This window comes from Haliotis asinina, chromosome 8, assembly GCF_037392515.1.
Source record: "Haliotis asinina isolate JCU_RB_2024 chromosome 8, JCU_Hal_asi_v2, whole genome shotgun sequence".
NCBI classification, from domain to species: Eukaryota; Metazoa; Mollusca; class Gastropoda; order Lepetellida; family Haliotidae; genus Haliotis; species Haliotis asinina.
In genome coordinates this window covers 12,430,576-12,444,732 of record NC_090287.1, presented here as the reverse complement: position 1 = coordinate 12,444,732, position 14,157 = coordinate 12,430,576, and the positions used below count along the sequence as shown (strand labels likewise).

At 38.0% G+C, this 14,157-nt stretch overlaps 1 protein-coding gene across 2 annotated transcripts in view; it reads right to left on the bottom strand.

Moving 5' to 3' along the window:
* LOC137295459 (protein phosphatase 1 regulatory subunit 37-like) overlaps positions 1–14,157 on the bottom strand; it is a 36,118-nt gene that overhangs the window by 18,051 nt on the left and 3,910 nt on the right. For both annotated transcript variants that reach the window (XM_067826839.1, XM_067826840.1), the window contains exons 2-4: positions 2,357–2,454; positions 952–997; positions 710–810 (exon numbers count right to left, since the gene is read on the bottom strand). In XM_067826839.1, the coding sequence (XP_067682940.1) occupies positions 710–810; positions 952–997; positions 2,357–2,454 (245 nt within the window). The remainder of the gene's footprint in view (positions 1–709; positions 811–951; positions 998–2,356; positions 2,455–14,157) is intronic.

Sequence of the window (14,157 nt, the reverse complement as noted above, 5' to 3'; positions counted from 1 at the left end):
AACAGAGACCCGACTTAGAACAGGTTCCCTGTACTTGTAAGGAGAAACACATTTGGAGTGGGCAATCTGACTTTAGGGCTGTGAACAACATACACTCACTAGCTCATAACTGTGAGGCAAGCCTTGGTTAGTATAACACCTCTGACAACCATTGCTGGTTGACCAGATGGTGACAAGGAATGAAAGCTTTGCTGATTGACATCCTACACTGACTGCCTAATCTCAACCGTTGTTTTATTTTATTCCACACTTAATAACTTACTGGCCACCATGATAAAGGCATTGTCACTTTGTTTTCTTTGTTTCCAGTTCAATTCCCCAATCAGCAATAGTCCAGCCACATGAATGTGGCCTCTGAATAACTGAGTTTGGACCAGACAATTAACTGATCAGTATGAGCAAGAAACGGAAAACAGAAAATAAACATGTCTGAAAGCTGTTATTAGTTCAGTCAGAAAGTTGATTAGTAGAATATGAAATAAAAATATTTGTTATTACACTTCCTCAGTAAATGGAATTGTGTTTCATAAAAAGTCATTCACAATCAGTCAGTGATCTGTGTTCACTGGGTTCCTGTTTAAGTGGTAACTCATTTTGCCCTGAGACATTTCTCTAAAACATTCAGGACACATGAAGTCATAAAGAGAGATTTCCCTGGATTATAGAGGATGATCCCTCCTATTTAGACTGTAATGGGTTGAAAGTGTACCTCATCCTCCAGGTGGCAGCCCTCGAGATCAATAACATTGAACTGTATACGCCGCAAGATTTCCTCGATGCTCTCACAATGCTTGTGATCCAGCTTCTCCCCTGTCAAAAAGGTTAAGATTCAGTATCCCTTCATAAACATGCACAAAATCTAATGGAAACATTTCAGTTATTTTCTGGACATGTTAAATACTTTTGAAATATTAATGCACAAACACTTCAAATATTGAACGAAAAACTTACCTTTTAAACTGAATAACTCTTGTCTCTTTCCATTGTCAACAAGACCCTGCAAATAAGATGTATTGTGATTGTATCGTAACCATGGTTACACTGTTTAGGCTGTATTCTCAAAATGACATGACTAGGCAGTAAATAAATCAATATCATTGCTGCAACTTGTATTAAATGGATAGAATCAATGTTCTTGATGATACAGAGAAGCTGTCAGAACAGATACTCTGAGACTGACAATTGAACAACTTCAGGTTCACAGGGATGGCAACAGGTGAAAGTGATTTCCATGGAAAATCAGCTAGGGGTCTGGGGGCAGGGTCCAGGATCGATTTATTTGCATTTAAATCAGTGGATTCGTGGAATGATTAGAAAACCCTGTGTTACAAAGTTCGCAAATTTGTCGGACATTTCTTTGAAGTTTTTTTTCTGATTTTTACTTTGACAGTTACTTTCTTCAAGCCATTTCCACCTGAATATATTCCTCACTTCTTTATCGATATTACTGACTGACGATCCTTGATCACAGGTCAAACTTTTCACCAACTTTTTCATAAAAGCAACTTTCATCATACGCGCTGCCGTTTGCACTTACTGAAGTATGTCTAAAACGGAGGTTCTTAATTGGCTGTGTTGACTGAAGTGATGCAGTCATATATTACCTTAGCAAGCAGTTTTGAATGTGGCAGCAAGGCTTTGTTTACTGATTTTATAATCAAATTTATGGGACGCGTAATTCTGATATTTGATAGCAGAAGAGACACTGATGTAGGTACTTGATGCTGATAAATATTGTCCCTCTAAATCTTATCTCCTCAGATTTAGACAAATCCCAAGCATGTAAATCCGCAGATTTCCACTGGTCTGTGGAACAACCGCCATCCCTGGGTTCCGTTAGAGGTTATTATCAAGCAATAGACATAGGCTTGAAGACCAAAGGTAACAAATGAAATAAAACTCTGGAATTCCCCCTTATTATGCAATAACAAATTTCACACACATTATGCAGGACATCCCACTGATGCTAAAAATAGCAAAACTGAGAAAACCCAGGTCTTCAGTGTGACGAGCGACTGCTTTGGTCACGAGGCTATCCCCACCACCCTGTGTTGGATAGAGGGACAAAGAGAAACAATTTCACATGTACATGGGTCAAGTAAGACTTTCTTTGATGAAAAAAAATTGACCTTGACTGATGACATCTTAAGCACCTCATGAATCTTCTCATGACACATCTCTGTATGTTAGGATGATGTTCAAATAATCAGAGTAACGGAGTGAATTTAGTTTTTCACTGCTTTTAGCAATACTCCACAGTAGAATAATCCGGAATTACATATGTATGTATAAGACTTTTGATTATAATCCTGTAACACATGGAATTGTAGTTGATCCCCAAAGTGTGTGGCATTACCTGAATTTGTTGTATTATCCTACTGAGGGGCTTAGTGTTGTGTTTCTCACAGCTCAGCCTGTAAGCCATCATCACCTCGTGCCATGTCCATCCTCGTGCTGAAACATACATTAGAAATTACTTAATTCTAGTCCAGAGGATAAGTATCAGTGTTTCATGTAAGTGCCTGTCCACTGGCCTGTTGCTGGTAGATCTGTGTCGGACCTGATTTTCAAACTTGTGTTGGTCCTCATGGCCTGCAGTAAATGTACGTACTGATTCATGCTACAGTAAGCTGAATTGTTTCACACGAGGGCCTGAAAAGTTGAGCTGCAGTGTGCAGCTCTTGAAGCATGCAGGTTCAGATGGCAGCCTATGATTTTTTATGACACTGACCAGTATACTATTAACATTTTACCACTAGTCCCTTCCAAGAAAAAAACATATTAATGAAGTATGTGCAGTGTTATGTGAAATGGGCCAAGGCTTTGACAGCCATATTCAGTTTTAAAAGACTTATCTAGTGAGTGAGTGAGTGAGTGAGTGAGTGAGTGAGTGAGTGAGTGAGTGAGTGAGTGAGTGAAAGTCACATCGGCAATATTTCAGCCATATCATGACTATAACATGTTGTAAATTCACCATAAATACATGTAAATGTAAACCTGTCATTAGTGTCAACGAAGGACAGTAAAACCAACTAGAAAATCAAAGTAATTTAGAAGTATAACTAGCATGTATCTCTAAACTTTGACTTCAAATACAGACAAGACAGTATAAAAATGGGCTATAGATCGCCAACAACTGAAGATAGATCACCATATTAGGGACCATGGAGAAAAACAGATTTGCTTCCTACATGGGCCTTCGTTGGATTTACACCATCCCTTCAGCTGTTCACAATGTAGATACATTGAGCTAAACATTAAAAATACACATATGCAACGGTCAAAAGCGGTGGACATTTTTAATGTACTTGAAATATTTTGGGACTTATGTACCCTCTCAGGAGGACAACAATTTTACAGTACTTTAACCGCTTCAGTTCGTAGTGCGGAGCACACTGTCTCACGTACAAGAGACAATATGCTATCTCGTGTACACATTACATCTTAGTTTGTAGATTGTGCTGCTTCAAGAAGACAAATATGTTTACTATGTTTGCATTAAAACTTTAATAAAATAGCCCAACTTACTAGCATTAATTTTGAGGACAATACCAGATTTGTCTTTGATAATGAAGGATCTTGTGATATGCTAAAAGCATATAAATTGGATTTGAACATTGCATTTATTGAATTTAGTAAAAAACTTATCAGTTCTCATTTCAGATAACCTGCAGTACAAAAGCAGTATTTCAGATCAATAATCAGTGGAAATATAGTGAGAGGTAGATAATTTTTTCCTCTTGTTGCCAAATGTTCAATAACCAACACCAACCTATACCAAATCCATATTATGACATTGACAATAGATTCTGAGTACTAAAACATGTCACCAAAAATGTAATTTTCTGATTAAAATCAATATTTTATACTAATCCAGACTCTTATCTTATACTTATCCTTATTATGCTTGTCTCCTTTTATCCCAACGTAGAGGAACACTTGAATTCCTCAAAGTTCCTTCATTAAAGCGGATGTAAAATCATTACTCACCCACGAGTAGCCTCCCATGAGCCTTGCATTTTGGCGTGCAAATCAGTCACATGACCTGCCATGCTCTTCACTCTCTCTGAATACCTGCCCGGCACCCGGATTTACATAGAAATCCAGAGTGTCATGAGAGGGGAGGACAGGAGGTTTGATCTCATGAGTCAGGGTAAGTATAAAATATCATTTTTAATCTGAACATTACATATTTTTCTTCATCCTGACTCAAGCTTATTATGCTTGCCAGAAACTGTGGTGGGTCATGCCACATCCTGGATTCTCTAGTTGTCATGCATTTTACGTCCTGTAACCCCCCATGGGAACTTGAAACGGCACTGTAGGTTTGCAGACTTTCAACTTTTGTTCTGTATCTAGGGGGACCACAACTGTCAAAACTCTTAAAAAAGTTATTTATCACATCTTCATCATAGTGACTTTAGATATAGTTATTTTATAGCAACTTCATCAATTGATGTATGTATCATGAAAAAGATGCAATCCCTTCTTCAGGGACAAATAAAGCCTACATGTACAGGGGTATGATAACTCATGCTATTCTGTTCTGAGACGTGCACATGGACTCTCAACCATTTTATTCCCCGGAGTGTATTGGCATCGATAAGTCATGTGATAAAAATAGGTTGAGAGTTTCTCAGCGCCTTTGAGTATCTGTTGCCCAGGCTTGTGCATCCAGTGCTGGTGACACAAATGTCTGTGTCTGTTTGTTGAACAGTCAGACCTGAGGAAGATGTATCATCTTGAACTTGGGCAGCCTTTAGTAAATATTCCATGTTGAATTTCTTCATATTGTATACGAAACTTTTCTCTGGAGTTTTTCTTGGGAACTAGGAAAATTGATGATCAAAATCCTGGCGTAAGGTGAGCTTGGTCAAGCTCCTTGGCGGCATTCTTTGCAAGTAGAGCTGCAATGGCATCGTCCAGGTGTCGGTTGCATAGTTGAACACAATTGGTGCTCTTGTCAGTATTGGATGGCTCTTAACTCTACCTTGTATCTTCTGTGCAGAACTTGAGACACATAGTACATGCCAAGAGTAAACCTTGTCTCCTCAAAAGGGTTAGTCCAGTAGAGATTGATGCCAAATGCTCTGAGATAAATATCTGGTCTTTCTTTGGGGTCAGTAATGCAGATAAGATCATCTGATCCTCCTCGGAGTTTGAATCCTGGAATCATGAAATCATGACCTTGTTGATGGATCTTGATTGTGCAAGTCCATCAAATGAACATTGGGTAGTTGTATCCATCTGCACCAACTTCTTATCTTCAACCGTATAAAACCTGCTGCGGGACTCTGATATAAGCTTGTAGTCTTCATCTACATCAGGAGCCTTGGTAAACGGTCCCATGCAGTGCAGTGCTTTATCAAACGCTGTGTGTAGATGTTCCGGAACCCTACAGACAGGTTCAATTGGCGGAATGGTGACCTTGTCAAAATCGTCATTAATCAACTTATAAATATGTGCATCATTAGATTCCTTGGAAGGTGATGTTTAAGTCCAAACTATCAGCGATCCATGATGTTACTTCTGTGTATGGAGAAATGACATCCCCTTCATCCTCATACTTGTAACTAAGTATCTGTGCATGAAGGCCTGCGTGCAGGTGAGCGATCCTGATAATCATCTCTAGATGAGTCCATATGTCTTCATGCAGGTAAATCCTGTGATAAGTAGTCTCGATGATGATTCCTGTGCGCTAAGTTGTGATGATCCTCCAAGTCTGACAGCGATGAAGACCCAGGTTTCTGGCGACTGGAGGTGGTTGAGTTTTCCTCCTAGGTAGACTGATAACTTCTGCTGCATTGTGATGCAGACTTGGACTGTACACTTGTGTGTTAGTTTCTGTGCAGGTCTTCATGTAGGGCATCAGTCTGAAGGTGAGCTTCTGATCGTCTGTAAGTAGCATCTTCCTGCATGACCTTGTGACTAATGTACAGTATGGTTCAAAATTATTGAGAATAGCTAAAGCATTTCATATTATTAAACGAGAACAAATCAGATAAAATTGAATGTATTGTGAAAGTGAACTGACCTTTTCATGTTGTGTAGGTAACAATTTGATATTTTATCAAGTCTCCTTGAGCTTCACGGCACAGTCTAAGACGGGTAGGCATACTTCCTATCAGAGAGGTTAGTGTCTCGTGAGTTATGCTGTCCCAGTATCGGACCACTTCTCTCTTCATGTCTTCAATTTTTGTCAACCCTTTTTGATTCACACATTCCTTCATCATCCCCCAAATGTTCTCAATGGGATTTAAGTCAGGACTATATGCAGGAAATGGTAATGCAGTCACATTTTTCTCCTGAAACCACTGCTTGGCATGTTTTCCGGTGTGTTTAGGATCATTATCTTGCTGCAAAATCCAGTCATTTCCATAAAACACATGTGCACTTGGAAGGAGAAAATTATCTAATATGTTAGTGTAGCGTTGACTTGTCAGATTTCCCTCAAACACACACAGCGGGGTCGTTCCTAATAAGGATTTCCCTCCCCATACATGAAACTTTGGGCTGTATTTAGGTCGTCGATACAACGGTGCTGACGCAGACTTTGTCCATATTTTCACATTATTGGGACATACCCATATTGAGCTTTCATCAGTAAAAAACACATTTTCCCAGTCAAAGTTTTCATGTGCCAAACACCACTCAACACGCCTGTCTTTATGTTCTTGTTTCATGAGAGGAGAAGGAATTCCAGTCTTTTTCTCCCATCCAAGATCAATCAAATTTCTTCTAACTGTAGATTTTGATACAACTGTTGATCCCCTTTCTATCATTTCATACCTGATGTTGGAGATGCTTGCCCTTTCCTTTTTAGACGCTAAAATTCCCAGCCGGACGCGATCTGGGAAGTGCAATTTTCTGGTCTCCCTGCTCCTTTCTGGTGCCCCAAATCCTTTCCCTCTTTAAAATCCTTCCTAATCCTATACACAGTAGAAAGAGGAGTTCCTGTTCTCTCTGCCGATGTATTTACATCATCAATTCCTTGATTACACAACTCAAAAATCAACCTTCTTTTATCTTCAGCAGACATTGTTGACAGTGCTGAGGAAAATGACGTCTGCTACAAATTCAGGGGAGGCAACTCTAATTGTACTATACTCAGTAGGCCAAGATGAGTTACCTCCCTTATACCATTACTTAGTTTTAAGTATCAGTCAATCAGTTGAGGTTGTTAGGATAGCTCAAAGTAAGAAGAAAAATTCTCAATAATTATGAACCAGACTATATTCTTGGTCCTTTTGCGTCGACATAATTGTAGCACTGCTAAGCAGAGTTACTAACACTGGAGTGGAAGACTACAGCTTTGACGGCCTTTTCTTCCGTGATGCATTGCTCCATCATGGTCATCACCTTTTCCATAACTGGGTTGAAGCTCTACGTTGAACTCTGTGGTGGTGATGAAGGGGATGACAAATGTTGTGTCGCTTAAGGATAATCTTGACCCTAACATACTGAAATACTTTCGACCTGTTTCCAACTTAAACTTCATTTCCAAGTTGATTGAAAAAGCAGTGAATATCAGACTGTCATTACACTAAATGCAGAATCGACTATTCAACTAGTTCCAATCTGCCTGCCAGCCCAGACAGAGCACAGAGACAGTTCTACTGAGGGTGCTCAATGATCTCAGATGCTCGGCAGACAGGGGAAATGTTGCATCACTTGTACAGCTTGACTTGAGTACATTATGCAATTAGTTGCCAGGTGTGCTATCTTGGGTGACCAATGTGACTATACAGCAATGTGAAAAACCTGAAATGACACGTCATGTTTTCGTATATTAAACTGTTAAAAGACCCATCACTTAGGAAATCTGCAGATGAATTAAATATCACTTGTTTCAGTGGATACTGATGGATACTTTCCCTGAACAAGGTAATAGCCTGACATTGCTGCTATAACTTTCATTTGTTTTTATTTTGATATTTGCATTGTGTTTTTATTAAGTTGTCATCGCTTTCAACAGAATCACTGTTTTCGTCGTGAAGTTGTCATGATACAGACGACATGCACTAGGGCGTGCGTGCAAGTTATGATTCATATAGGCAAACTATAAAATGTTTAGATATTACATTCCTGTTATACATTCACAGATCGCTTCTTTTTATTAAGCTTCAATCAAAATGCATACAAGTATGATTATAATGAAATTGGGATTATGAGACCAAATATAAAGACGTATATTGACAAGTGTCTACATACTGGTGAGTGAATATTTACAAACCAACTAAATTTAGCAAGTGAGGAAATTTATGGCGCAGTATTTTCACTTCGACCCCAAACTCACTTATGTTAATTGTTATGTTACAGGTTGTGTCATGCAAACTCCTTTTGGTCATGATTCAGATACATATTTAACTACTAGTAAAAAGGAGTTTTGATTTTCTAACTTGATGAAAACAAACCATAATCTCAATAATTCTAACAGACTTTAGTCCGTGAGTTCACGATTTTCAAAAACGGCGGTGCCCTGTCTGAGGATAAATGCTATTTAAGTTTGTTTTCACAGTCTTACAAAATCAAAAGTACTTTTCACTGGTAGTAAAATATGTATTTCACTGATGGATATTAGGACTTTACATGACATTGCTTATAACAATTTCACTCTTGGAAGCAAGGCCGGGGTCGATATTATATTACTTATGATAATATTGTCACTTCGACTACAGCCTTGCTTCTGAGGATGATAGCGTTAAATTCATGTAAAATCCTTTTGGTCAGCAATGTGTAGTAAGCAGTCTTGATTTTATAAACTTGATGAAACTTGAACTCCTGGAAGCGTGGTTGGGTGCAAACCATCCCAGCTAGTACATAGCACATGCTTCCACAATGCTTGCTTCACACACACAAACAACCAATTTAAGCACAAACTACTGGGTCTGGTGGAAATCTGTGGATAGTGACACCATCACCCGACCCCAAGGAGCAAATGACAGCAACACAACAATTCGGCATGTCTTTGGTGATGTCGAGAAATCAGCAAAACGATGAGCTTTCTACACATTTTCTATACAGCTAACTGAAAATTGTTCCTTCTATGACGTCACTGCAGGGCTCTAGCGACAGTTACGTAACCTGTCTGTGATTTTGTGAGAGAGAAGAAGGAGGCTTTTTAGCAACTTTTAAGCGCTTGGTATTAATTAACCATAAGGGTTTTTTTTTTAAAAAAAAAATGGTGTTCCATTTATGACTAACCAGAAGTCTTTCATATGCAGTGGTAAAAAGAGTACAAAAAAATTGAGTTTATTTGTTCTTTAAAGACTGAAAGGAATATTTGCCGCATTGGGACCTCAGGGCCTTAATGTCCGTCGTCAAAGGCTGTGACTGATTTGCGCGCCAAAATGCACGGGCTCATGGGAGGCTACTCGTGGGTGGGTAATGATTTTACATCCATTTTAATGAAGGAACATCAAGGGATTCAAGTGTCCCACTATGTTCAGATAGAAGAAAGAACAACCATAATGAGCATGAGCCAGGATAAGGAAAAATTTTATATTTTAAAAAATAATATCCTGGATTGATCATCATCCAACTAAAAACTAACTGTAGATTCTGGGTCAAAATATATCCACAAATGGCTATACACAGAATTTTGTCCTCAAAAAAGAATTTACATGATGCAATGAGTAAGCTAGTGACAAGCATCTGCTGACTAGTCTCAGATATACATACATACAAACATGCATACATGCAAAGGGCCATCTGTGACATACTCAGCATCACGTACATCACCATTAATGTTCCTTGATGTAAAGTTCACATGAAGGCTAGACAGGTGATATTCATAGTGAGGTCCAATATGAATCACATTTTAACAACACTGCTTCAAGAAATGTCATGATTTGATGATTTTGATGTAATTACAAAGATAAGTCTTACGTCTTTAGTTTCATTTTTTTTCCTTTTCTGAATATCACTGGTTTAAAAATAGGTTAAAAAATGATTTGCTGATCAATGCTAATTGCTGCATAATTATTACAGGGTTTTACATGACGCATGACTCCAGCATATGACACAACAATTTTGTTCAAGCCTCTAAAAATATTATCATGTATTATCATGAGTCAAGCTTAACATAATTATTACGAGTGACCCTCAGATTTCTGTTCAATAAAATCAATTTGATAAGAAAACAATAAATTTTTGAGAGTTTTTTCATTAATTTAGATACTTCTTTCAAGTCATGTTGATAACTGAATAATACAGTGAATAAATCACAGCATGACATTTGTTCAGTATGTGGGAGTTTATGACTGAATTGAACAGTGAAAATATACTATTTATTTACTAACACACAAATGACAAATATAACACAAAACAACAAAATCTTTGCAAACCTCTTGCTTTTTTTATATCCACAAACAAATATTATTCTAAAATATTCTTCACTCTCAAATATTGAAAAGGACTCGACAAAATAGATACTGAGTCACCATGACTCTCTTTTCACAAAGTTTGAGTAAAACCCTGTTATTAGATACTGTTTTCAGTGTCTTCAGTGGATCTAGTGAACACATGTGAGTCCAAATTCTGTTGAAATTCTATTTAGACACAAAGGTGAGCATGTATGTATAATACATTTATAGTGCAATAACTGTTTGCATTTTCGATGTGATAAACCAATTTCATAAACTTGGTATCAAGATCTGATTAATATCCAAATGAGACTGAGTAGCATTAACTACCTTTAAGTGCTAAGCTTCAATGCAATGCTTTCTTTCCAAACATGAAGCATTGTCTTGGTTTACAAATGTACAATTTCTCACATGACACAATGAACAATTCCAAGTATGCATGCTAAGTGACTTTTATAACACAGAAATATAATCTGATAAATCACATGCTACAATATGTTTACTCTAGGCACAGTAATATCTTGATACATATAAATAGAAACCTGTCATCTCTCAACACATGGTTTCAGTTTTGAATTATGTGCATATGTTCTTTGGCATGTTTTTTGTTGTTTTGTTGTTTTTTTATGGGAAGTAGGAATATAAAACTGTGTGAGACCTTAGCATGATTCAAGGGTACTAACTACAAATCAGTGTAACCCACTGTTCGCATGTGATGAAAATTGCAACCAGACAACCAGGAGAGTGGGAGTATTTTCCACCAGTTCCCATTTTTCACTGCCCTCTGCCATACTTGTTCTATTTGGGAAGTAATTGATTTCTCTGGCACAGGCAAACATTTGGCTAACAACAACCAATATCAGTAAGCGTTCATACCACCACACACTATACAATATGTGCATAAAGTACAATATGGATATGATTGTTACAGAGCTCAGTCAAATCACTCACTCACTCAACCAATCACTCTCACTCACTCACTCGCTAACACAATCAAGCAATTTTGCTTCTGTGCACACATGCATGAACACTCCCCAACACAAACATTTTGAAAGTTGGTTTGCATCAGTTCTGCTAGAAGTAGAACTCACCAAAGGCCATAGAAAATTCCCATTTATGCATAGAAAAATAATTGTTATGTACCTATTACACATATAAGTGTCAGATACAGTTAAAATATAAGATTAAAACATATGCCTCCCGAATAAATTCATACAAATTACTTGCATTAAAAAAGACATTGGTTGCTATCGAGTTGTACTGTTAATATATGACTAGTGTTGAGTGATTTTTTATGGAATCATTTCCACTATATTTGATACAGGGCAGTGCATATGATAACTGCTTAGTCAACTTACTCAATGATATATAATTAGATGAGTAAAATCACTAGAATACCCACATATCTGAAAGCAGTAAGCAGTGGGAAACAGAAAATACCCACTCTACATTCATAATACCTAAAGTACAGTGGGTATAGCACCCACATGAGCTAAATCTTATCCAGAGCTTTGACTCACAATGAAAATATTCAGGACCAATCAGAAATGAGAAGCATTTGATATAGTCAACAACTGCATTAGTGAAATGGCAATGCCAGTTAAAGTCAAAATTGGAGACTACTAATTAGTCTGAAGACCAAATTTGGTAAAACCACGGGCCCGCTTGCACAGAGCAATCTTAGTTACAATCAATCTTAGACCCCTATAATCAACTGTACAATCACCATGCAATTGCCCTAATCCGCTTGCACAAGGCTGATCTTAGCACGAATGGAAGTTGGCATGAATTTAAGATCGCGATCTTAACTAAGATTGAACTCTTCAAAGGTGGAGGTAGGAATTTCTTAAACTCGACTCCTGTCTATAGTTGTCTGCAAGTGTGCATAGCATGTTGCGCAAATCAGAAGTCAGGCCCCCCTAAGTAATTGAAGGAATAACAGCAAATTTGAAGGAATTGCATCTCAAATGTAAACAAACGCAGCCCACTCGCGAAACAATTGCAGCGATATCGGTAGTTTAGCGGTAATAACAGAAACACATCGGCCCTATCGGAAGCAATGTCGGTAATACTGGAAACACGATCGGCCATCTTCGGAGATTTTTCGGTCGCGAGCGGAAACTCACGCAGCAAAACATGGCGTCGTTGGAACAAGCGCCCGTCTCGGTGAGATTTGTTTTTAGTTCCTACTATTACATTTTTACACTTATCCATCTTTGACCACCCGTGTTGAATGCGTTTAGGTATGAGGTGTTGTCGGGGCAATAACTTATGTTTTTAGGAAAAGATTGTCACTGCAGAAGAGTGTCACAAGTCATGCCCCTGGAGATTGTTTACATCTGAACATCGAAGTCGTGCCGATGATTACGAACATCATGAACGTGCGCCATGAAGAAGTTTATGAGCCATAATTTGTCTTGCTATGAAGTGCAACTGACAAATTTAAACACATTTTTTAAAAAAAAATGATGTTATATCTGGCGCACGTTCGTAATCATCGGCACGACTTCGATGTTCAGATGTAAACAAACTGCAGGGGCATGACTTGTGACACTCTCCTAGAGTGACTATCTTTTCCTAAAAACATAAGTTATTGCCCCGACAACACCTCATACCTAAACGCATTCAACACGGGTGGTCAAAGATGGATAAGTATAAAATTGTAATAGTTGGAACTAAAAACAAATCTCACCGAGACGGGCGCTTGTTCCAACGACGCCATGTTTTGCTGCGTGAGTTTCCGCTCGCGACCGAAAAATCTCCGAAGATGGCCGATCGTGTTTCCAGTATTACCGACATTGCTTCCGATAGGGCCGATGTGTTTCTGTTATTACCGCTAAATTACCGATATCGCTGCAATTGTTTCGCGAGTGGGCTGCGTTTGTTTACATTTGAGATGCAATTCCTTCAAATTTGCTGTAATTCCTTCAATTACTTAGGGGGGCCTGGAAGTGGAACTGGTTACTGCCCACAACTGACATACCTTCCTCAATCGCACCTTGCAGAATTTTCATGAACCCTACCACCGCCGAAAAAAAAGACAAAAAAAACCCCACAAATGTTTGAAGGAAATGACACTGTGGAAGATATATATAAACATTCATGCCTTGTGGGTTATTCTCTAATCTTCACGTGCCTAAACAAGCATATTTTCCTATTTGAAGAACACAAGATTAATACTCTTATCATTCGTACGATTCAATTTTTGGTGTAAGAGTTAGAAAGAAACATAATTTTGTACGTTATCTAACTGTAAATTACTTTAATGATAAACTGAAACAAAATCATGGGCAGAAACATAACTGTAAAGAAATACATGTGGTGATCTGCGATGTCATAACATGACATACAATTGCAAGTTTGGAGTGAAACTTACAATGATCTTGGCCTACAAATGAACAAATTGGACAAAATTGGCTAATCATTGATAGATTTTCAAGTTATTGGATGACATGAATGAATGCATAAAAAGAGGACTGATGATAGTAAGTCACTTAGTTGTTGACTAGTATTACAGCATCACCTCCAAATATGATTACAATCAGGATATTTTGGGATCTGACAGGTAGAAGACACTTTAATACTGTGTAGTCACCAACGTTTTCCACCCTCACAAATTTGATGAAAAATATTGAGCAATTTTAAGTGATATATTTGAAAAGGATATGTTTTCTGTCCATCTAACATACTGTAAACAATGGTTAACAGGCAACAGTTCAAAACACAGGGTGTAACACTATGCAGAAATGTGTATCCAGTATGCACAAATTCAGAGAATGGATACAGAAAAAAT